Source organism: Leptidea sinapis, chromosome Z (assembly GCF_905404315.1).
Source record: "Leptidea sinapis chromosome Z, ilLepSina1.1, whole genome shotgun sequence".
Taxonomy (NCBI): Eukaryota; Metazoa; Arthropoda; class Insecta; order Lepidoptera; family Pieridae; genus Leptidea; species Leptidea sinapis.
In genome coordinates this window covers 4,368,618-4,395,126 of record NC_066312.1, presented here as the reverse complement: position 1 = coordinate 4,395,126, position 26,509 = coordinate 4,368,618, and the positions used below count along the sequence as shown (strand labels likewise).

The 26,509-nt window shown below is 35.1% G+C and overlaps 2 protein-coding genes across 2 annotated transcripts; both read right to left on the bottom strand.

The window, feature by feature from the left end:
• Positions 1–7,226: 7,226 nt before the first annotated feature.
• LOC126978891 (E3 ubiquitin-protein ligase UHRF1-like) lies at positions 7,227–16,882 on the bottom strand. Its single transcript, XM_050828006.1, has 12 exons — positions 16,832–16,882; positions 16,595–16,679; positions 16,411–16,507; positions 14,239–14,385; positions 13,054–13,180; positions 12,635–12,800; positions 10,288–10,469; positions 9,699–9,797; positions 8,371–8,595; positions 7,593–7,788; positions 7,383–7,512; positions 7,227–7,303 (listed from the first exon to the last, which is right to left on the bottom strand). The coding sequence occupies exons 1-9, from the start codon at positions 16,880–16,882 to the stop codon at positions 8,440–8,442; spliced, it is 1,110 nt and encodes a 369-aa protein (XP_050683963.1). The 3' UTR covers positions 7,227–7,303; positions 7,383–7,512; positions 7,593–7,788; positions 8,371–8,439.
• Positions 16,883–20,813: 3,931 nt separating this feature from the next.
• LOC126979020 (uncharacterized) lies at positions 20,814–23,208 on the bottom strand. The gene is made up of 2 exons (XM_050828167.1): positions 22,966–23,208; positions 20,814–22,785 (listed from the first exon to the last, which is right to left on the bottom strand). The coding sequence occupies exon 2, from the start codon at positions 22,130–22,132 to the stop codon at positions 21,047–21,049; it is 1,086 nt and encodes a 361-aa protein (XP_050684124.1). The 5' UTR covers positions 22,133–22,785; positions 22,966–23,208; the 3' UTR covers positions 20,814–21,046.
• Positions 23,209–26,509: the final 3,301 nt, after the last annotated feature.

The window sequence follows — 26,509 nt, the reverse complement described above, 5'->3', positions numbered from 1 at the left end:
ATTAAACAATACAGCACACTCCGCTTGTTGCAGAAATTATCTTTAAGCTAATGTTTCATTAAATCAGAATCAATCTTTGACTGTAAAATGAAAAAAAAATTGGCGGTATTATATTTAATGAAACATTATCTGGATGCAATATTTTAAATTTATTGTGTTTCGAACGAAGGTACATTTAATATTCATTTTCTCCAATTAAGTACCCACCTAATACTTGTATTATAATAAAATTGAAATAGTTCTTTTTTTTGTATTTAAATAAATGCATATATTGGACTGAGTTCACTAAAAACCATACTATTTAACGTCATTGCTTAAACTTTATATCTTTTTTGTTAATTATATTTTTTTTTTATATATATTTTACTGCCATCTAGCAACAATATTAAAAACTAAATCAGGGTTATTGTCAAACAAGGGCTAGCTGTAAGTCCTTGTACCTAACTAGTTTTTACAAAAATTACTAGATGGCGCTTTAAAATAAAAAGCTGACTGGTATAATTTAAATATTACCTTAATAAAAATTTCTAGTCGAGTCCGTTATGTGGGAGTCACTTAAAAACTTAAATGCCTATCCACTAAGTACCACCTGAGGTTGGCTTTGGGCAAGTGCCCCCTTAGCCTTAATCGAGGGCGACCTTCTCTTGGGGAGAAAGAGGTGCAAGCAGCACCATCTCGTTACCATGTTTACTAATTTATAAATACCATTTCTTTATTCGATCGCAATTCTAATATGGCGTTCCGAGATTGATATTTTAATCCAAATCCAGCTATTGGTATTACAAAAACCTTTTTTTTCAATTGATCTATGTCTACGATGACACGTGGGTGTTTGAATAATGTGGCAGATAAGCTATACCTGTACCTACCACAGACTACCTATAGTAAAGGTACATAAGGCCGTTTGTATTAATATATTACTTCAATTATTGGATCTATACATACCTACATAATATATTAAGAATATGATAATTATTATTATTTATTTATCATGAATTATTGAGTTATTATCAATGTACAGGATATGTTTTTGAGAAGGGTGGTGATGGCCATGTCGGAAACTATTAATATAAACGACGTTTTGTAAAATTTCTTGAACTTTTGACGGAAATCGACCCGAATGATTTTTCAAAAGGAGATTAGATGATGGATGGTTTGATGGAAGATGGAAGGATGATTTTAGGAGGTGAAACTGTATATTAATTATTACTCTTAATTTCACAAAAGGGAGTGAAATGTGGGGGTTGATGTGATTCGTGAACTATCTGTATAAATAATTTCCAGTAGATTTATATAACAAATAAAGGTCTATAATACTACTAAGTATATAGAGAACTTGGTTCAATCACATCTGTCATCTACTCCACGGTAGGTCATACAGTGTGCCGCTGTCGTACCGTTTCCTGTGTAACTCAAGGTCTCCCCACAACCACTACTGTTCGAAATTCGAATGATATAAACAACCAGCGGTGAATTTACACTAGGGGCAGTTGGGGCAAGTGCCCAGGGTGGCAAATTTTTTAGGGCGGCAAATTTTGAAAGTGAAAAAAATTTTTTTTAGTCTTATCAAGATTGCTCAATATAATTAATTAATTCTGTTAATTAATAATTTTTGGTTTAATTGATAATTCAAGAAATTAAATTTATCCATTATTTAAATTAATAATCGATTTTCTGGAATTAAAGAAATTTATTTAGTATTTTTTTTGATAAAGTTTCTGCAGTAAATGAGCTATTTTAGTTTTGAAAAATAAAATATATAAACTATAAGTTTAAGTAAAATTCCAGTATTGGGGCGGATTTTTTCCAGGTGCCCAGGGGCGGCTTTAAGTTTAAATCCGGCCCTGTAAACAACATATAAATGTCGTAGGTAGGTATACTGGCAGCCGTGATATTACAATAATTTCACTAGTGATATTATAATTTACCGGTAGATTGTCAATCGACTTCATTTCTTACAATTTTATAGCCTGGTTTTAGTGGCATTGTAATGTCACGGGTAAACTATAGTGATATTAGAATAAATCTAGGTACCTATATTACAAATGAAGTGAATGAAGCAGTGTGAGACGTCGAGCGTTTTGATTAGTCAATCTTTTTTCATACGAAATAATAGTAGATTATTGTGTTGCAAATTTAAACATAGTATTAAGTAGAAATAGTAGTGAAGAAAGGTCGATTCGGATTTTGGGTCAATTACAAGCTCATTCAACCGACATTTTTATGTTTTATTGCAAGTAATCAGGAGATCAAAAAACGTAGATCAAAAAAAAATTCGTGCTTCACGTTCGAAATGTTTGAGGCGGCTGAAATAATAAAATAAATATCCCCTTGTATGCTGAGTAGTAACACAATGAACACCCAGATGTGGTATATATTTATCATATGGATGTGGTTGAAAAAGTACCACGCTCCGAGTGATGCACCCCTCACCTAGATGGCAGCACGTGTACCACTGGGGAAGTGGGCCAGTGCAATATATTTGTCAAGTCCTGTTGCGAACTGTCTGCGGTGTACCGGGACTCGGGAGATACAGCGGCGGTACACAGGAGTGAAAGATATTACAGTGAAATAATAACAACCATTTAAGTATTATTTGTTTTACTATGAAAGTGATAACACACATGGATACATTACAAAAAATAAATATAAATCAGGCTCAACTAATAAACTTAAAAAAAACCTTCTTTCAGAACGTATAAAAAGAAATGAAGAACGAGATTATTATTGTCAACTGATATAGCATCTTACACTTCGTTAAAATATCAATATTACTTGAATTATCTATATAAGTCAAAGTCAAAGTCAAAAAATCTTTATTCACTGTAAAACTTTGTAAGTTATTTAGTGCAAGTCAGGATGAAGTACAAAAGTTACAATAGCATTCAAATGAGTATAACAATATTCATTAACAAAATTTAGAACATTAATTCCAACTAACTTTATCATTCAAATAATCTTTCACACTATAGCCTTAGATGTTAATTTATTTTTTACGATATTTAAATTTTTTAATAGGTAACATTTTAATTTCATTTGGGAGTTTATTATAAAATACAACACAATCCACTTAAAAAGATTAAGCAATTTTAAGGAGCATAGTATATGGATATATTTACATGTTTATTTATTTATAATCGCTTATAAAATGCTCACAGAATATCTTTATTTATTTATGGTGTATGTGGATGATGCAGCTACTGTACTCAATAACAGTATTAATTTACATTTACTTTTTTGACTTACTCGTGTAAGACATTGACTATTTTACGTTTGAGTGTGTCTGTTGCATCATTTTACATTTTACATATTATATTGTAATTTGAAATTATTTGTAAATCGATGTACTTTAATGTTAATCTTGATATAAAAGAGTGGCAATGAGTTTCTTGCTACTTCTTCTCATTAGCTCAACCCTTTACGAAGTAGCGGTAGATTCAATAAGAATTTTTTGTTTTACATTCATAAGTGTCATTTCCGTGACCTACGTGAGTAAACTGATTTTGATTTGATTTGATTTGATTTGCTTAGGCATATTCATAATAGTGAGTATTATTCAACGATTACTTAAAGCCGTACTATTCTAAATTCAACTCCTTTTTAATACTGAACTGTTCCACCAAATATACAATAGTCACCAAAGTGATTCTTGTCTTCTGAATAATATTGTGTTTACTTTCCTGATGAACTTGACTTCCCCAATGAAAGAACTGATTTTAAATATTTAGTTTTTATTATTTGACAATTAATTTATTACACAATTGTCACAGTGAATACGCAATATAAATTGATTGTATGTATGGCACAAGAAAGTAATTATAAGACAAAACTGAGACGGTTTTACATCTTATGTCTCAAAGTGACAAGAGCAAATATAGTGCCGTTAAGATTTTTTGGGTTTTTCATGAATCCTGTGTGGCATTTTAATGAGCAGGGCGTATCAATTACCATCAGCTGAACGTTCTGATTGTCTCTTCCCTTATAGTCCAAAACTAGATCTTAATACGAAATTTCCGATTTAATTATAAAAGAAATGTTACACACATTGAATTCTTAAGTTTATAGCAATGACGTTCTATACATATGGACATATCATTCGCAGTCTGATAACGGAACAGCAAAAGTGTGCTTAAAGCCAATGTAAGCACACTTTTCTCCTCAGTCGTGTGTCAACTGTGTGTCTTTCAACAAGCCTTAGTGTGCTATAAAAAGTGCTTAAATAATACATTAACGACTCAAAAAAAGATGGTGTGACTTATCATCAGTAAGATTATTTTATTAAATAAGAATGATATGCAAAAATCGGAAGTAATAAACCCGCTTATCAGAATGGGACAGATGAAAGTACACAATCAGAAATCTATAGACATAGTCGATCGTTATTATGGTGTCATTTGTGGCATGTGCCATATTTCGGCTTTGATTTTGTATGGGGTGCATCCTATTAATCCTATTATAATATTATAAATGTGAAAGTTTGTATGTCTGGATGTATGTTTGTACTTCTTTAACGCAAAAACTACTGAATGGATTTTGATGAAACTTTGCAATAATATAGCTTACACACCAGAATACACCATAGGCTATTATTTATAAAACTATTGCGTGAATTATACTTTATATGGCAAAACAACGTTTGCCGGGTCAGCCAGTTGTCTATATGTATAGAATGTCATTGGTTTATAGTTTTAATATCGCTCATAACTACAGATTACAAGACTTGATGCATTCAAATTCAAATATTTTTATACAAAATAGGATTTATAATCACTTGTTGAACGTCGACAACGCCCACCCATTGGAAATATGTCTCAGACCTGAGAAGCACGGGCGCAAGAAACTAAGAGCTTTTTTTCTGGTGTCGTTACCATATATACATTTATTATGTAATATCGTACTATAAAATTAATATTTCTGCTTTCCCAGACTTTTCGATTAAGAAAATCATTTATGTTATAGTAACCTTTACCGCATACCTAAACGTTTTTTTTTTAAATTTTGTAACACATTTGTTTTGCAATTTTTCTGGGGTTATGTTGTAAAAGCATATACATCGCCCAATAAAAGACAATAACTCGACTAAACCAAGTAGTAGACAACTAATTTAACTAGAATCTTACACATATACGTTAAATAATAATAATTAACTGTACGTAAGAGACAATTAAAACTTAAACTTAAACGTAGTCTCTCTTGTACAGAATTACCACAACGATATTATAACATTTTGCTTAAGAGCAATACTTGAATACAATTTATAACAATAAAATTTATTTCGATAAAATTATATCTATATGTAAATGCATGCACTTGTTGAGTAGCAAGATATTTTTATTGTTTACATTATTTATTCTAACATAAGTTACATCGATTAAACGTAAAAAAAAATGAACCATACGTCGTAAGTTTATGATTAATTTATAATTGTGTATTTTGCGCAACACAAAAATAATAATTGTATTTAAATCGGAAAATTATGATCACCGAGGATAAGAAATCCCTTCGTTGGACATATTTTTGGCACAATAATGCATATTTGCATTATTTTTAAAGATAATTATGCTTCAGTTGAGATCAAATGACTGGTCTCACTTGAGCCTCGATTAGGTACATTTGTACACAATAGTGGCGACAAGGTAATGCCCACATGCCACTTCCACTAGTTTTTTCTGTTCTCTCGTTAAGACATCAATTCAACAATCTGTAATTAACAAACAGCAAACGTCGCATCTTTGTGGCATTTGGTAATAGTCTATTATTGGGCTACTGGCGTCTGGCAACCCAAGCACTGGCAGGTATTTCGGTCAACGGACCTCCTAAACGGTTGGACCGATTTTCATGCTTTCTTTGTGTGTTCCAGTGAATTTGAGATTGGTTTAGATTCTCAATTCCGTCCATATAATATAATTCTCCTGCTCATGTGTATGTTTGTGAACTTCTCCTAACGGCTGGACCGATTTTTTAAATTTAAGACGTGTGTACAGGACAACGTCCACACGTCTCTGTCGGGTCCACTAGTATAATTATTAGATGTTTTTTTTTGGATAGTTTAATATTACCAGCATGAGTTCATTTATCCTTCATTATTAGGTGTACAGTTAAACTTTCAAGTAGATATAAAGGTATCGTACTAGTGCACCCAGATCCATCAGCTACTCTCTTCCAAGCTCTTCTTAACAATAAAAGGTTTCCATAGTCTTTCTGTTCTTTATTGCACTATAGTTTCGTTCTCACACTACATCAAAAAGGAGATCTAGATTTGCTTTTGTAGACTTCGACGCGTCTCGATGAGCGAAATACATGCATGTACGCCACACTGACATACAACGACTAGTTGATATTTATAATTCACATAGGACAACGAGTATGCAATTGGATTTTTAATTTAACTTTCATGAGCTCACGACCGAATTTGTGTACTGTTGGTGTCTCTGAGTCAATTTGTTGGCTAGATGTACAGTTGTAAGGAATCCCCAATTTACTTTTCTTTCTTACAGGTCTTAAATAATGGTATGTCTTTAAAATTACTTCGGACTAACTTGATCATATGATTGTAATCTAAGAACACTGCCACGTAATTACTGCTGATCGGTGTTTATAGTTGTTTTTAAGTTTTCAAAGTTTTTTTTTACAACGTAACGGTCTATTGTTGATATTATATTCGTAGCGTGAGCATCAAATGTGACAACAGCTACTAGTTTTACGTTTACTTGCTCACATTTTGTGAAACACATTTTTATTAGGTTAGTTTTTTGCTCAGCCAAAAAGCCATGGTCTAAATATATCCCAAGGGAAATTCCCAGTGCTCCTTTAAGCATACGAGCTTATATGTGTTTCGTAGCCTTTGTAAGGCATTCAGATGAACCTACTCCTAGATCTGTCTGTCCACAGCCACCCTTTATATTTTTCGTTTATTTTGTCACATAGTATTTATTTTATTCTGAACTTTGGGCTTTAGTTTCCAAAAGATTGAGTGTTGTACGCTCAAGGTGAGTAATAGTCTAATGTTAGACAAAACTTTCCAAATTCCGATGTATATTTTTTTGGCACCGGTCCTTTTTTGTTCTTTACTGATTTACCAAGGAAAAACTGCAAATAAGTGATTGGTACGTGGCCTGTATGTTGAACTTGGCAGGTTCAGATTCTACTTAAGTAGATCAAAAATAAAAATTATAAGAATTAAGTACTTTTTTTTTGCATAATATGTCAAATTACAAACTAGTTATGTCGTATTCAAATCGTGAGGATCATTGAAGTCATCATTACTATTCTGACTTCCATCTTTTTAAAAAGTATGCAGTTCCTAAAACAAAGTGACAGTTATCTGATTAGTACTCAAAAATAAAAGTATGAATAAAATAATAGGTAAACATATTGTATACCTTTGTTGGTACAGCATTCCGACGTAATTTGCAGTAGAACACCTTGTAGTTCTTATACTTTTCTTTTTCATCGAAATGCTTGGAACACCTTATCTTCAACTAAGTCAGCAGCAATGGATTCGAAAGAAATCTAAAAACTAATAGAATTGAGTGTATGTAAATGATTGACAATTGAATAATTTGTTATGTTTTTAAAGTGATGACACTTACTTCTAGGATTAACAGACAAATTAAATTTAAAAACAAAATTTTATGAACGATGCGGGACTCGAACCCACGCGTTCCGTGCGAGTGCTCTGCCAACTGAGCTAACCGTTCGAGTGACGTATCGTCATAACATCTTGTATTCTTTGTTCAACTCCCAAATTGTGGCTTCATCTACAGGATCCATTTTAGAGTTGATAACCTGTTATAATAACCCATATTAGGAAATTTACTTGAGATGTCGCTCTTGTTAATCTAAACATTTTGTATATTCAAATGTTATTTGACAATTGAATAGTTATCAAGCTGTTCAATACCTACAATATCATGTCGCATTGTACATTACAGTCTTCAAAAAATATCTAGCAATAATAATGAAAAATATTTCAAAGGACATTTACCAGTGGGACACTCCTTTGCACAAGACGCCGGCTAGAATATGGGTACCATATCGGCGGCTTTTTCGCCGTGAAGCTAGAAGTAGCTTGTGAAATTACTGGGAAAAAATACTTAACATCTTATGCCTCAAGGTGACGAGTGCTATTATAATGCCGCACAAAATTATTGAGTTTTTCAAGAATCCTGAGCGGCACTGCATTGTAATGTGCAAGCCGTATCAATTACCATCAGCTGATCGTCCTACTCGTCTCGTCCCTTATTGTCACAAAAAAACTCGGTTTACAAATGTGTTCAAAGCTGACAATGTTTTTCTTTTGATGGCGAATTATTTTAATGGATTGATTAACGTACTAGCTAAAATTGAAAGTTGTCATACTCATTGTACCTTTTTACGTCTGAAATGTTATTCCAGAAAGTAATTCTTTAGTGTGACCACATTAGTTGGAGGGCAATTCTACTTCAGGTCTTCCGCGGCGTGGTATCTGGGCAGTACAGTTCGTAGCGCCCGCGTTAACTTTTCATTTTCCGATAAAGTTGCTCTGATAAGACCTACTTGGCAGGTCGGGCAATGCAGGTTGTCTTTCCACTTATAACCTTCCTTGAGACATTTCTGAAATTATGTTTTTACATATTAATACTTCAATACAAACTAATGTTATATCTACTGTTGGATACAATTATTGTTTTCAGTTTCAGCAGTATTCAATTTGTCCACAAACAAAATAGAAATAATGAAAGATAATAGAAATTTATTATTATTTTATTTAATACTAGCTGAGGCGCCAGAATTTTCGTAGTGCCTCAATCGATAAGTAAAATATCTAAATTTTTATATAAAATAAACTTAAAACAAAAGGAATCCTTTTTTATAAAAACAAACAAACGAAATTTTATTATTATTTTCGATTAATTACACACCAGATTCCTTACTTACATAGACACACACAGTTATGATACAGTCTGTTAATCAATTCAAAGCTTTCTGCTAAACGGAACCGCCGCAAACGCTACGTCCCGCAACATTTTAAATCTGTAATATCTTCGAAAATATATTCATTTAAATCATATGCTGTAAAAGGCCATATCTATATTAAATCAACAATATATTTAAGGTATTTAATTAGATAAGAATTAATGCTGTATCGGTTAAAATCGTTTCAAAAAAATTAGGCATTATTTGTCGTAAACAGTAAATGACACAAAAATGTTATTGTGTGATATACATTATAAGAGATAGGCATAAACCATAGCGGAGTTTTCTGTAGACCTTTTCAATATGTACAATAATTAATACATTATTTTGATAAATCTCGTAGGTTTAAGTCTGCGTTTGAAATGTAAGCGGATTATTTACATCACAATAGAAACCTCAAAAATAACAGTATTTCTCCACTATTTAATGGATGCTATCATACATATAAGCCTTCCTCTTCAATCACTCTATCTATTAAAAAAAACCGCATCTTAATCCGTTGCGTAGTTTTAAGGATTTAAGCATACATAGGGACATTGAAAGCGACTTTGTTTTATACCATGTAGTGATAACGTCACAAAGTTAAATGTTTTGTCTCGCAAATGGGGTTGTCATGATAGTTAGTAAGCACCATGTCATCGATATCGCCTCCGAGAGAATTGTTTACTAAGCTTCGATATGATCGAGACATACTAAGATCAACGACAGCAATCCACTCACAGGGAGATGAAGTCACTCACCAGGCAGTAATTGTGCAGACAGGCGGTGGTGGCGGGGCCGACCGCTTCCTCCTGGCAGTTGGAACACAGGAAGTGTCCGGTCACGTACTCCTCGAACTTCTGTGACACGCGCTCACGTTTATCATTATAAACAACAATGACACTGAACAGAGGTCAAGTCCAGATGACCTTGGTCAGACACGATGTAAAAAACCCTTGTTCTAAAAGAATATAGACACATATTGTGTTATATATCCAAAATACTGAATAGCTATTGTTGTAAGTAATGGTACGAGAAAGATGTTAAGTGACGTCATCTCGACAAACGGGTGTCACCCTAAAAACGAACAACACTAGAGATGACGCGCGAATTGAATGCAGGGTTCAGGATGCGATAGTGCTGTGACCTAATTATAATTGTTGACCATATTCTTAAGTGTGTCGATCAATTTAAACAATGCTTTTAGTTTCAACTTCATAATAACATAAATAAAATTTCTTACAGATCGCGCGGCTGTCAGACGATCGTATTGATGTATCAGAACGACACATATCGACACGGTGCGTTGTTTAAATCTTCGTTCCATATATAGAAACGGCTGCGTCTCACCTTTCTCCCTTTTTTTTCGCAAATTGCGAGACACTCGTCCCACAGCTTAACATTTTCTTTGTCAGCTTTGATGGCCTCTCTCTCAGTTAAGCTTAAGCTATTAAAATTTTGAGCCTTCTTCAGTTTTGAACTCTCCAAGGACATAGAAGGTATCTTGTGGCCGAGAGTTTTCGCTGTTGTGTCTGGAATTAAATCTTGCTGATCAATATGAGTCGGATTTTTATGGATAATTTATCGGACATATTGTGTAATCAAGGTTAATGAGTTACAAAGGGCAAAAAACGTATTTCGGAATGATCACAATATATAATATAGACACGAGCCCCGGCTTCGCTCAAGTTCTTTACAGTAAATATAAACATAAATTCAAATTCAAATATTTTTATTCAAAATAGGATTTAAAATCACATATTGAACGTCAAAAACTACCACCCATTCAAAAAAGACTGCCTCAGGCCTGAGAAGAATAGGCACAAGAAACTCAGCGGGCTTTTTTTATACATAAAGATATGGATTACAATGTGATATCGTACAATAAACATTTATAATTAAAGAGCCTGAGGGTGTTCGCTTTATTCCCAGTCCGTGGTGTCATTAAGAAAATAGTTTATGCTATAGTAACCTTTTCCACACAAACGTTTTTTTACAATTCTTATAAATTTCGTAACACATTTGTTTTTCTGGGATCATATTTAAGAAGCATATAAAAAAAACCATGTTAAAAAACGTACTTCAAAGACTCAAATGTATAGTATGTAATATATAAACTTAACAGATTTAATTTTTGAGATTTAATTTAGGGGGGACGGGGAAGGGCGCTGGTGTGGGATGCGACTTGCGTCGACTCTCTGGCTCCTTCTCATATTCAAGTTACGTCAGTTGGTGCTGGGGATGCTGCTTCGACTGCCGAAGACATACATTTTTGTGCCGTTTGGTGTCGAGATACATCCTGGCCCGTGGGGCCCAGAGGCGCGGAGAATGTTCTAAATAATATCTTCGCGACTCAATTAGGCTACTGGAAACTCAAGCGCTCGTAGCCATTTCGGTCAACGGATCAGCCTAGCTATCCAACGCGGAAATGCTGCAAGTATTCTTGGTATGCTTCCACGTAGTGATAGTGTTAATTTTATGTAGTGATAGTATTATACCAGTTAATATAGTTATAAGATTTGATTTGTTTGAAAAAAAAACTATCTATTAAAATTATTACATTTGAATTTGGAATCAGTCATTTTATATGATTGGTTATTGAATTTTCTCATTTTGGCGCCAATACATTGTACAATATTTTGCGATATTAAAATGGAGTGGGGTGATAAAGAGAACCGAATCGCTGTTATTGCATTACACAAAGTAGGTATGGAGCCAAATGCAATTTTTAAAACTCTCCATACGCTTGGTATTAGTAAAATGTTTGAGAACCTATTAATAGGTACAACAGAGGAGGTCTCTGTTTGTGACAGGAAAAGATCTGGCCGTCCACGTAGTGTTCGTACGAAAAAGGTGTTCAAAGTAGTAAGGCAAAGAATTAGAAGAAATCCTGTCGGAAAGCAAAAGATTTTTTATCGGGAGATACTTTTGTTGAAAAGGTATCACAACATCGATACAAGTGTATCAAGATACCATTCTTGAGAAGGCAGTGAAGTCCCTTAACAACACCATGTTCAATAATCAGGAATTTTTCTTACAGCAAGTCTTGGCGCCGACTCATAAACCTCGGTCTACCCAGTCTTGGTTGGAAACAAATGTTTCTGACTTCTTCATAGCTGAAGACTGGTCGTCGTCTAGTCGTGATCTTAATCCGCTGAATTATGATTTATGGGCACTTTTAGAGAGTACGGCTTGCCCTAAACGCCATGATAATTTGGAGTCCCTAAAACAATCGGTACGATTGGCAGTGAAGAGTTTTCCCATGGTGCGTGTATGAATAAGAGTGCGTGCTTCTATTGCTAACTGTCCTCAACATTTAAAGGACTATATTGCAGCCAATGAAGACCACTTTGAACTAGCTTTTTATATTTTAAATTGTTTTTTATCTATGTATAAAACTAACACACTGTAAAAGTAATAAATGTTTTTTGCAATACAATATTATTTCTTTGTTTCAGTATTTATGTCTACACTAGGTATTTTGAAAAAAGTGTGCAGCACCTTTCACGTAACCGCCATTTACTTTTTGTTACTTTCTGTTCACTGACAAGAGAATAAATCTACTAAGCCTTTAGGTACCAGAACTAGTACAATAATCTTATTCTTTCTGTATTTTTATTTGATATATTTCAGTTTATTTTCTAATAATTACATCTTTTTCATGCATCTTCAGAAAGTGTGTATAAGTGATAGTTACTTTGAGTTTCCAAATCTTGTTTTTTGTCGACCGGCTCGGGCGACGTGGTGAATGATGAGTCCGGTGACGGGGCGCGTGATGAGTTGGGCGATGAGTTCGGTTGGGAGCTCGTACTCGGCTCCAACGGACGCTTCTTCCGTCTCGCTTTCAATATTCGCTTTGTGTTCTGCAATAAGAGTGTTTGTAATCAACAATATATCTATTGCACTGTATATCCTCTATCTCGTGTCATCAAAGGTGCACTCCTTCATTGACTTGTTGAAGTATCAGTTCTTGTCTCGATTTTCACCACCCCTCACTAGATATAGTGTCAGTACTGTCTCAAGCCCAGCCGGGCTCCAGATACCACGCGGGTGCGGTCACACTGCACCAGATATAAAGCAAGGACTAACAGACAGATAGTACTGCAGTATACTCACTACAACGGGGCCTTGCCCCCAGGGTGCTGGGCTGGGGTCGTCCCTCCGCAGCAGATACTTCCACACTCTGAAGCCAGATGTTCCCACTTCCGGGTAGTACTTCACTACCTTGTATATTCCATCGTATCTGTCGAGTGATAATTCTACAATAAATAACAACGCACAGTGCTGGGTTAACCATGTAGCAAGAGTAGCAATTGCTACAGGCTCCGCTTAAAACGGGGCCCCGCATATCCCCTCCGCCTGATCGTTCTTAAAGTGAAATATAATACGTAGGAAATAAAATAAAACTAAATAATTTTAAACGTATTCTACTACCTATCACTAGATTATTTATACATTATATTTTTTACTTTACTCGGTACGCCTCGCCTCGCGCGCCTATAGTGAAGTGCTGTACCGTGTTATGGCTAAAATACTGAGTCCATTCTCGGATCAATCATTGCAAAAATCAGGTTCCGTTTCTTCAAACGAGTTTTTATTCGTCGCTAAGCACGACAAATTGTGAAAAATTTTGAGAAAAGGCAGAACAAAATCTTGACATTTAATTATACATGGTTAAAATAATGGATCAATAATAAAATATTTGTTTCAACATTTTAAATTATTGTCAAATGGTAAACTTTAAACATTGTTTAAATTTATCGACACACTCATGATTATGGTCATCAATTATTATAATAAAGTTGAAGCACTATCGCATTCCTGAACTCTGCATTCAACTCGTGCGTTATCTGTACTTAGAGAGTTTAATGTATTGCGTGGTAATGAAGGCGACCGCAAACAGTATACCTGTTGGTAAATCATTGTATTGGATCAGTTCATAGTGCAGACGCTTCGGGCGGCGAGTTATTGTGGAAGAATTGAGAAGTCCCGGGGATGGAAGTGGTACCTTCACGTGCGTAATAAGTGCGGTACTTATTTTACTTATTATTGTAACGTAGCACTGCGCGTGCCATTGTATTTCAATATGTTTCAATTACACATTCTGCGGACTACTTTAAAGAATCTTATGTCCTGTATATATTTCATTTCATGTGAGGAATTGCCGAAACGAGCAAACAGCCTGTCTGATGTAGACCGTCATCACTCGTCCACAACTGGCGACGGAGATGGTACAATCCGCCTCGCCCGCAGGCGCCCTTTCTATCGTAACACAACAGTATGAGTGTTCGAGTGGCCCACCTGTATCCCTTGTGTGGCTCTAGCTCGGTGACGTCATTCTTATTGTTGAAAGCGCGCACAACCCGCACCGGAAGTCCGCTCCGCCAGTCCTTGCCCGCGTCAGCGCCATTCTTGCTCAGCTGCACCGCGCAGTTCCTCGCCAACGCCCTGTCCAACACACAAATACAAAATAGTACCACCCACAGACGACGTGAACAGATCGCGCCCCTACCACAGTGACGGTAAGTATACACAAAAAGCAAATTCTTTTTAAATTGTTATAATTTTTACCAATTAAACTACCAGTGGGAGGCTCGATGTCGAGATGCCGGCTAGATTATGGGTACCAAAACGGCGTCTATTTCTGCCGTAAAGCAGAAATGTGTAAGCATTACTGTTTACCCTTATTTTCATAAAAAAATATGATATACGACATAGTGTTGTGTGATAGTAATTATAAGGTTATATTTTTACAATTTAGGTATTTAAACTTAATAAAGGCGACAATTGCATTATAGGCTTGTCTCTTATCTCAATATTTTAGACTGACATTAAATTAAATTTTGTTCTTGACTGCGTTTTCGGAGCAGCGTCAACGTCTAAGCCAATAGGGTCACTCATCCGGCGCATCTCCCCCTTCGCGACCCTTTATTTACCGCCAAATCGTTCTGCAGACACTCGCATGTCCACTTAAAATTTTAAACAATATCTCAACTCTATTAACACACAATTTGCGCTTCTGTTCCGTTACGAGTTAGGAGCTTTAAGGATTTATTAAATATATTACCAGAGGGATTATGACTACACGAAAAAAAATTATAACGCACAAACACAACACTGACAAAAATTATTTTATTTACTTAATATCCACCAATAAATAATCCATCAAACCACGCACACTTAATATCCACTCAATAAATAATCACTTGTCACATTATTCGCGTTCTTATAAACATCCAAGCTATTCGATACATACAATACTGAGTGCACTCGAATTTGAAATACACGACAATAATGAACTGATGAAACACACCAAACTATGAAATTAATTACTTTACGAGACGCACACTAACCATCCCCCTGTAACACAACACAATATTCGCAGTTTTATCTCTTCGAAGTTCTTCGCTTCTTGGTGTCGAACTCGAAGCTGAACTCTTCATAATAATATATGTCTGGGAATAAATATTCGAGAACTTTCTGGTTAAGCCCAGTAGACCAGGGTTGATAATTTTTGAAACAGAAAAAATAACAGTAGGATGAAACCGACCGGAAAGGTCGAGAATATAACAATAATTGAAGTAAAAATAAATTACGGACGATCGGAGGTGGGCAAGTGGAAAAGGGGGATGTTTTAGGGTAAAAAACGGTTTATCTTGATTTCCGACAAAACAACAAGTCCTATGGCAAAAAATTAAATTGCAAAGTTGTAGGTATTAACAAGATCTACATCTTTGTTACACAAATATTGTAAAAAGTTCCCTTTTTATGTCCCAAATACACTGTAATTTATTTGAATTGAAATATCTATTTTTCATCTTTTTTTGACTCAAATATCGGAAAAAAAACCCTTATTTTTAATCGAAAATTCACCCGTTAAAATATCAGTTCTTTTGAAAAAGTTTGTGTGCTTTCAATTCGTTAAAATCTTTACTTTCTTACAATGATGTAGTCGTAGATGTTCGGAAAATTTAAGCCCATAAAAAGGCATTTTATGGAGAATTCATACCTGTTATTTCGTAGCAGCAAAAATATAGATTAGAATATTCTAATATCAATAAAAATGAAAAAAAAAGGATAATATGCAGTATGCATGTAGTATGCGTTAGAGTATCTGTTCTCTCTCTGTCTAGCCGTCCCTAAGTTGCGGCTGGATCAGATTGGTGGAACTTGGCCGGCGAGGAAAAAAAAGTCACGCGGACTATATCAATAGGGAGTTCCGTAGCGAATTTTTAACGAAGGACTTCAGAGACAAGGCTAAACATGAGGAGAGGAGACGATCAGATATTATTTTATCCGATTTTTATATAACAGGGTGCAAGCGAGCAGTAAGTGTAGTTGAAAGCGATATATCGATGTTCTAGATCTGAGATACAAGATGTTTTAGTTGTGTCGCCAGGTTGTCAGCCTTTGAGGAGACCGAGTGGTGTTAGCTGGGTGGTGGTGATGTGTGTGGGAAGGCCTAGCACGTACATGTTCTCCCTGGTCAGCGTTTGGTGCGTGGAGTCACTTTTGCCGCTGCCACAGTACGTGAACTCGTGGCCCAAGTCGTTGACACCATCGTCACGGTCTGCAACCAACACGCCAAATGTACTGACCGTCTGTCACTACCGTCCCGCCCCCCCGCCACCCCGTCACCTGGCATCTCGACACTCACCCGAGAGCAGAATGCTGTAGGCGCCGTGAATGTCAAGACCGTGGATGCCGGACATGAGCGGCCGATGGATGCCCGCTTCAGCCACCTACGGACACGCACACAACTCTAGACACACAGTCACACAAATATTATAGCATTCAGCAAACGAATTGTAATTTATTTCTTTATTTATTCGGAAACCCAACAATGGCATACTAATACATAAATAAAAAATATATATCTAAGTGTACAGATTACTTGCAGGGTTACACATTTGCCTTCCCTTATGTTGTTACCCTTCCATACCATATTATTGTACAACTAGGATTACAGGAGTTAAATATGTTAGTTGAATTAAAGTTTATCAAAATAAGTTAAATTTAAAATTTGTCCAATACAAAACAACAGTAGTTACTTCTAATGAATTTTAGTACCTACATCTAACATATAAAATTCTCGTGTCACGGTGTTATACTTTGAACTCCTCCGAAACGGTTTGAACGATTCTCATGTAATTTTGAGTGCATATTGGGTAGGTCTGAGAATCGCACAACATCTATTTTTCATCCCCCTAAATGTTAAGGGTGGCCAAACTAATTTGTGTCAGCAAGTCAGCATTAAAAAATACATACAACTTCAAATTTTCACCCATCTACGATCAACAGTTACTTTTGTATCGCGATTATAACATCGGCAAAACAACGTTTGCTGGGTCAGCTAGTTTATTTATAAATATTGTAAGCCCATCTGCAACAATGTCCATGTCTGGTATTTTATTTAGGTACTCATTATATTTTCTTGCATTCGCTCAATTTGGACAAGTTTATATTAACTTCCATTAGTGCAAAAAATTGTTGGTGTCAAGACACTTAGCCCGTGGGGCCCAGAGGCGCGGAGAGTGTACAAAGTACATAATATTATCTTCGCGTCTCAAAAGGGCTACTGTAGCTAGCTAGTAGCATGTCCATGGGTTTTAATTGTTCACCACTATAAATTATTGACATTTCGCAGGACAGATAGAGCTCCAATCTTCAAGAAAAACTTCGAACAGGTCTCTTAAATTGCCACACTATCGATATAAATCCTTTTTCTTCGACTTCACGCCAAATATACTCTATCCTATACGTAAGACACTTTAAAAGGATTTTGTTTGCCAAATAAACGGTTGTTTTTTGATTGATGGACGATTTGATACGTGGCAAAATGTTTCACAGCTTGCTCAAAATCATCGTTTTTGAGTATTTCAAGATGGTCGGCTATCATTTTATACAAGCAATTCTCTCGCGAATTCTTATTATTACTTTCCCGTCAGATTAATAACAACTTTTTTTCCCATTGTTTTCATTTAAAAATCACCGTCAAGACTTATTGCACTAAGTGGCGCTAAAATTATAATGGCGCCTCTTCACAATCGGCGATTAGAAGTATTCGCAACGGCTATATATTGAAATCACGTTATAACGATACGCTATTTTTAAAACGCCTATTATTTTTTACGCTATAATATATTAGTTTACTTCGTTATGACTAATGACGCGTTTGATTATCGTTGCTATTCGTTACAGAATGTTGATGTATCGTGCGCTGTTAAATATTATTGTATACATTATTGTTGTGTGAGATTTTAAAAGTGCTTACTAATTATGTACTTAATAATAAAATTGAACTTTCCTTCGTACTTTTTATACAGGCTTAGGACTGTCTGACTGAAATTATGGCTATAATTATCTATTATTTTATTTATGTCAACTTTGCTAGTTTTAATAAATAATAGGTGATATGATTATAAATATATATATTAGATTATTTTACCAGCTATCTAATATAACGAACACCTCTATCGGCGATTAAAGGCAATTCCACGCGAGCACGATTGTGTGTAGGGCTTATTCGCTTCTAGTCGTCGATCTTCGTCTATAATCATCATAGTGATCGCGGTGATCGGTGACTTCGACTTGTCGGTTTTGCGAGTGCCCACACGATGGCGGTTTATTCTTTCACTGGAGGATACTGGACAGTGAGCGAAGCCGTTTGTACTTGGCATCGCCGACGCGGCGTTTTTTGTTTTCTTTGCACTTACATAGCGTGAGTACGATATAATGACTACTGGGTGCTCAAATGAAGAACTACCCGCAAATATGGAATCCCAAACATAAATATGACCAAAAAATAAAAAGATGGGTATGTAGCTCATATATTTATCGTAACCATAATCGCTGACCAATATTATTAAATCATGAAATCCATTATGTCCATCTTGAAGGACTACGGCTCAATAAATGATCACGGACGATCGTGTGAATAGGTACTTACATGTTTGCTAAATTTATATTATTGTAACTAATGATTTAGAAATGTATTTTATAAAATTTGCACGTCATGAATGTGGCAAACATGTACTTAATAATATTTATGTAACATCAATCTAACATGTTTATACAAATAAAGACTTTGACTTTGAAACAGTAATAAGCTACAGTCACTCAGTCAGTTCAGTTCTTTCAATAAGCCCGATATTACATTTTATTACATTAATTACATTACATTAACATTTAGATAACGTCAAAGTGTCAAGATTCCCAAAAACTCATTAAATCATCTGAAACATCGCGATACTAAAAGTCATTAAGAAGAAGAAAAAAAATCAAAGAAATAAACAATTGGCTCTCTATATAATATATTTGATAATATTATGTATGTACTTAGACATAAGCAATTTGTTTCGAAACGGTGATGATTTAACACCACGAATAAAAATAAACGTGTTATTTCTGTTTGGTCAAGTCGAATGAGAAAGTCTTTTGTTAGGCGATGGATAGGTTTGCTTTTATATAACGATCCTGGAAAACGTACAAAACAAATGATACGAAGTTATATTTAGGATTGGTCTCCGCTTCGCTCCAACTAGATACCACAGGGGTAGCAGCGAAGTGCGGCAACTAATACTACGCCCAAGTGGGCGTAGAATAAGTAATACACACTATAATATAAAGTTACCGTATTAAAAAAGCTATCGTTCTTGGGTAGTGCGATATCAAGTTGGAGCACAGCGAAGAGTGGAGACCAATCCTCGATCTAAGGTTATGAAATTGAAAAGAATTGTCAAAAGACGTATGTTGACAAGGTTACTAAGTAGGTATCATACAAATGACTTTCAGATTGGAAAACGCGTCACCGCCCTCAGGCTGTTGAAATATTTAATGTACCTAACGGATTTTTATAAAAGAAAAGGAATAATTCCGCCGAGTTCCTTGCTTCCGTACTTCTCAGGTCTGAGGCGTTAATTTCAAATGGGTGCTAGTGTTTGACGTTCAAAAATTTATTTAAAATCCTATTTTGAATGAAACTATTTTAAATTTAATTATTGGTAATAAATTCTCTCGACTCTCTCTCTGAGTATTAATTTAAAAAAAAATTAAAGTATCTTAGAAAAGTACTAGGTAAAAACAGAATTTGGATCACACATTTAAATAATTAATAATTTGTGATGGTTTATGCTTCATAGTTCAAACTGAAAAAGTAATAACTAAGTGGTGTGTCGAGGTAACTTGCAATGTAAACGTACGAGCCCTGTACTGAAAAGAACAATGGCGAACCTCCATACAAATTTTTGTTAACTTCTTTTTAAGCGTATTGGTATGAAAAATATGTAATAATATAGAGCTTGTATTGCTGAGTTGATTGACGCTAAGAATAAGACTGTAGCAAGTCTAGAAATAAATATATTCCAGTTTGAAGTTTTTGAGGTTATGCCTGACCAAATAGCATCATATGAAATAAAACAAAATATACACAGTATTTTTAGATATATAATAATGTATAGAGTTTATAGAAGCAACCAGGCGACTTGTTCGATTTGTACTTGAACTGAGTTAATACTTGCCATTTCCATTAAATCTTACTTTTAGGGAATCATGAGGGTAAGTATTATAATTAAATGGGGGCTCGGATATTGAACGAGAAAGTGGACAGTTGACTGCGATTATTAAGCCATTTTATATAATAGTTGAAGAGATGAGTGTCTGTACTTGTATAAATAAGTGTTGTGAAAGGCACATACGGGCACCGGTTTTTAAGTCTTTAAAAAAACAAGAATGGTACAGGCACTTGTTCGAATGAAGGTTCGAAGATTATTTCTAGCCAATGAACGTCGGTTCCCAAACCCTAAGCGGAAGATGTTATAACAATAATCGGCAAAAAACCAGTTTCTCTTAGTTAAATTCTCTCTTATGTATAAAAGTTTACCACCTATAAAAAAAAACAACTTGTTACAAAACTTGTTAAAAATATAATAATATTTTTTTAGTCTTCATCTTCTCTTATCACAATATCATCAAGAAATTCTGCAGGTGCTGTAATATTTTGTTGATGTCTGGCCCAACCAAGATACCAAACAAGTGTCATAGTATGCGCACAACAGCCCACGGTCCGTCTACCAACTAAGCAACTACAGCAATATTCTACTATTCCTGCTCATCCAGCCAGATTTGTTTCAATTAAAATATAGACATAATATTGTCTTCTGGAAACATGGCGCGACTTTATTTTACCTCTTATTAATATTGTATCACCACTGCCTCTAAGGTTGTGTCCAGAGGAATCTAGACGCTCACTGCACACCTCAATTCTGTATCCACCATGGAAACGTACATTCTCCCCATAATTAGAGCGAGCTTGTCTTATTTGATATGTTCCCAGAGCAAATAAAATTAAATCATTATATTCTAACATGGGAAAGTAAACATTGTTTCTGTCAGCCGTTATATTTTGAAAATTGACTGTTCTTCTATTCATGTTGTGAGCCTCAACCATGTTTGCCAGATTATTTTCTAAATTAATTTTCTCTCTCACTATTTCCAATATTTGTCTGGCATTTATATTATCTTTAAGGCAAACACCAAACCTATTTAATAAAGCAGCAGCTATTTCAAAGTTTTGCATCATGTGAGGAAGTGATCTATTGAAATATTCTTGTCTTAGAATTTTATAGTCTCTTTTGAAATATCCATTGACCACTTCCACCACCCACCTGCAAATGGTAACACAACGACTTTGATTGGCTTGAGCTGTTGTCAACTGGTGTTCACCTTCTAACAGTGATTCTGGCATAAATGCTCTATAGCCACAGTTTTCTAATAAACTGATGCTATCTCTGAATCCTCTATCTAAGATAAAAGCATCACCACTTCTAAAATACAACCTTAGAGCAGAATTTTCATCATAAAATAAATTATTCATAATTACAGCATCTGATGTAGTTGCTTTGTATGGGCCAAAACAATCAACAATATATCCATCACAAGCAACAATTAAAAATGGTTTTACCAGATTTCTGTATTTGTGCAATGAATATGAATCCTTTTGGAACATATAGTTAGAGCTTTTATTAAAATATATATATGTTCCATCACATATGACAATTGCAATATTTTCACCTCCAAAAAGTCTATTAGGAATGGTTAGGTTATGTTCCAACAATTCTTCATGAGTTATGTGGTTAATGCCAAGGTGTCTTGTTACAAAATCTTGGCACAAAATCTCCCTCACCTTGTCCATCATACCTTCCAATGTTCGCCTTGGTACTTGTTATAATGTGGCAATCCTCTCATCTGAGTCTCCAGTTCTCATTTTGAGTAAAAGTGCAGCTGTGCCTAAGACTCCTCTGTGCAGTTGGGAGATTCGTGGTACTTCTTCAATTAACATATTGAATTATCCATATTCTGGATATCATCAAAGTCAAGGGTTGGACTGAATGTGTTAACAAATGAAAACACATGTTGAATTTGTTCTACAGTAAATGTTTCTATACTGTTGTCTGATGTGAACAATGTAACCCAGGAATTATTTGTTAAATGTTCACTACATATTCGAGACAGTTTTGGCAAATAGTAATGGTGATTATGTAATACAGTGGCTCATAATTTATCTGATATGTTATGGAATGTAGTACTGCTACAATTTGGAAAAACACAATTGTGTGTAGAATTGGCAGCTCGTCTTTAGTGTGGTAAAATTATTTGATGGGTTCTAACTGATGGTTCCAGCTGTGTGGGCTCAGCAGGTGCGGCTTCATTTGGCTGAGTTTCATCTTGTTGTACATCAACATTTGTTAGGTCTCGTAGAGGCCTATTTTCATCTTGACGATTCATACGAATAACCTCTCTTTTAGTTCGCATCCAACAAGCATGACATATACGATCTACTGACGAGATCTGAAAAAAAATATTTTCATTTGAAATTATTTTCATAAATTAAGATTGATAAAGGCTCATTGATGTATGTTTTGTCACATAATTATTATTTACTTACATCACTGAACTAAAACACCATAATTTAATTATTAGAAGTTCAATTCAATAAATGCTTTTTATTTTCTTTTAAAGTATACAAACCTGTCTTGGTGCTACTCTGCTTTCTATAATGTTATATATAGATTATTGCATTTCAGTAGGGTTTTCTCTTAACACAATATCACTTTGTCGTTGCAATATTGAACAGCCACATAAAAGACAGACATTTGTATGTCCTCTTGTACTTGTTCCAGCTTCAACACCGCCAGAAACTTCACTAGGTAAATTATGATTAACTGTAGCCATGGCAAGATCTATGCATGCCTCACAGACATAGTCATCTTCCAAAACCTAAAAAATACATTAATTAAACACTATTATTAATATTTATATTAATGCATGGAAGAGTACACTAATTATTGGTTTTACAAAACAAAAATCTAACCGAATAGATACTACTAATACTTACAATTTGAGGGTACACCCAGCTACAGATTATTGCAGTGACTCTTGAGTCTAAAGCCAATGCGGGGTATCGACGTAATTTATTAACGTATATGTTGTAGTTCACACACATGATACGTGTGGGTTTTACACGACTTCCCATCGTTTGTTATCAAAAATACACAACGAAATCCAAAGTGTACGGCAAAAATCGTAGTCCTAGTCCACAGCAAAATGTCGTTAATAAAATAATATCGGAATAATTTGGCAAGCAAAATTCAACAATCACGCCGAGAGGATGTTCTACTGAGTAAAAGATATTAGCTCTAGTCCGGAGGAATCAGAAAATTAACACGGAAAGTAACCAGAAAATTCATAAAAGAACGCGCGCCAACTATGAACTAACAAACACGAATGACATGACAGTGACAAGACATTTAGAGATAATATTGTTTTTCTTGGTGGTATGCAGCATAGTGGTAGTTTATATGAGTTTGTGCCATTTTTATTGTATTTTTGAAGGCTTATCATAATGTAAATCAAAGCATTAGTATACAAGACAGGCAAAGTAATGCTTAAGTAAGTAACAGGATAGATATAATAACTCTATTGGTCAAAAGACATAAGTCGAAGCCAAAATCGATAAATGATGACATTTCAATTACAGTCAAATGGCTGCTTCTTAACAAAAAGACATTTGAGATCCTTTTTTTAATTGAATTATTTTCCTGACTTAATCAGGATTAAATAGAAGTCTGAAAAATCTTATGAATTTATAGTATGTAGATTCGTAATAGTGATGTTTTAATACGCTAAATAGTTAACTCAACAATTATTTCGCCATTGTCCTTTCGAGAATCAAGGAAGTGACACAACATTACTATTTAAAAATGTTTTTATTGCTTTACGAAGTATTCTCCGCGAAATTCGACACATCCATTCCATTCGGAAGTTGGGGTCTCCAAAATGGCCGTTTTGTAGGCGTCCACAGCTTTTCGGGTGATGAAAATCTCTGACCACACAATTTATTCTTTATTTTAGGGAAAGTATAGAAATCATTAGGGCTTAGGTCGGGGCTGTACGGCGGATGGTCTAATAATTCTATGTTTTCTTGCTCTAAAAACGCTGTTGAATGTGCGCGGTGTGAGAACTCGCATTGTCGAGATGGAGGCTGGTGCGGCGGTTGCAGTTTTCTTTAGGGAGTTCAGAAACAACCTGTGGCAAACAAATGCTAGCATACCATTCTGCATTAACCGTTGTTTGTCCCTCAAGAGGAATAGTCGCAACATGGCCGGTTTTGGAGACAAACGTGGCCACCATTTTTTTTGCAACACTCCGTGAACGAAAATCATCGCTCTATCTTTTTTAAATAAATAAATATTATTCGATTTTTAAAACCAAGGAGTTTCCAATTAAAAAGATTTTAATATGACAGGAACATTGGAAATATTCCATTCCCGATACTTTTAGTGCAGACTATGGAAGTACACATCCACCATTATCACTACACTTTAACTTACAAGTATATAAATGTAAATTCCATACCTCTTTCCTATATTTGTACTTCGTTCCCACATCCACTCCTGGGATCGGCCCATAATGATTCTTCGGCATCCTGCAGGACTTTGACTTACCTGACAATCATTAACAAATGAATTCCGTAACACTTATATTCACTATTTAGAGTTATTTTTATCTATGGATATTGCAAAAAAATGTTTTTATTTTTGTATTATTTAATCATGAAAAGGCAGTTCGCTCACCGATGCAAGCCATTCCGCGACCCCAGTCTCTGCGTCTTTTGGACGTCTGTATCTTGGGCTGCTGGGCTGCACCGGGCGCGACCTTCTCGTTGGGCTTCCGCCGGCAGGACGGGCAGAGCCAGTCACAGACCGCGGGCCTTTGGCACAAACTCTGGTACTCATCGTGACACTTGGCACACTTCAATATCTGTGTACAAGAAAGTATACCAGCTAATGGCGAAAATTAATTTGTGTGTCCACACAAAACAAATTAAGTCACAGTTAAATAAACTTTTTTGATAAGGTTTAAGCTTTTAACTTTTTGAATCGTGACTGAATATTTCTTTTAAATTACTGAATCTACCGTATGTTCGGAAAAAGTATAGCTCGTGAGAATATCACACAAGAAACTCAACTCTCTCTATTTTCAATCAGTGCGGTTTTCGTGGAGCTTTCTTCTACGTACTACAAAGCTGTGGAATGAGCTTCCTTGTGCGGTGTTTCCGGGACGAAACGACATGGGTACCTTCAAAAAAAGCGCGAACACCTTCCTTAAAAGCCGGCAACGCTTCTGTGATTCCTCTGGTGTTTCAAGAGAATGTGGGCGGCGGTGATCACTTAACACCAGGTGACCCGTACGTTCGTTTATACGCCTATTCCATAAAAACGATTACCCTCTAGAAAATTGTAATAACGATTTTAAATGAAAGATAGTATTTTCTTTTATCGTCAATTATTCAATGATTATAATGATAATATTATTCTAGGATTTGGACGGAGGCAAATCCAACAAATTAAAAATCATGAAAATCGGTACAGGCGTTCTCGAGATATAAGTGTTCGAACAACTATAGTGTGGAATGTCTGTTAATTTGTACTAAGAATTTTTATGATGATTTCACCAATAGGTATTATAAACGCTATAGTTTGTAAGGATTGATAGGTACGGATGTATGTAGATGATGGTTGATAGTAATGCAAAAGTTATAGGTAGTTACTGCAATATATTCCTATGTCCTCCTAAATTATGTTAAACTATTTATTTCAGTCAACATAAACATGCAGATTTTGCGATTTATATACGCGTGAGCAAGTCACGTAGAGTTGGCCGTAAGTAAAATATGGCATGCCCAAATGTATGCCTGCTTCTTTTAAGGTTTGTAGTAGTATTTGTGCGTTAAGTTCACCTGATGTTAAGTGATCACCGCCGACCACATTCTCTTGTAACACCAGAGGAATCACAAGAGCATTGTCGACCTTCATCTCTGGATCTACTAAACCGATTTTGAAAATTCTGTTACGTTAAATTTTTTTTGAGTGTCATATAATATGTACTATATAGTAACCCAAAAAAATAAAATACATTTTCATAGTAGTTGTATTTGTAAAAATACCTCGGACAAAAACCGTGGAAGACTAAAAATAAATTCTGGGTAAAAAAAAAACTTTTCAATTAAAGT

Coding starts and splice junctions, on each gene's coding strand:
- LOC126979020 (XM_050828167.1), bottom strand. CDS start 22,132: ATGATGGACAAGGTGAGGGAGATTTTGTGCCAAGATTTTGTAACAAGA.
- LOC126978891 (XM_050828006.1), bottom strand. CDS start 16,882: ATGGTATGGAAGGGTAACAACATAAGGGAAGGCAAATGTGTAACCCTG. Junction 14,386..16,410: donor ACGCTGACCAGGGAGAACAT/GTACGTGCTAGG, acceptor TGTGTTGGACAG/GGCGTTGGCGAGGAACTGCG. Junction 8,596..9,698: donor GTCTGCACAATTACTGCCTG/GTGAGTGACTTC, acceptor ACATAATTTCAG/AAATGTCTCAAGGAAGGTTA.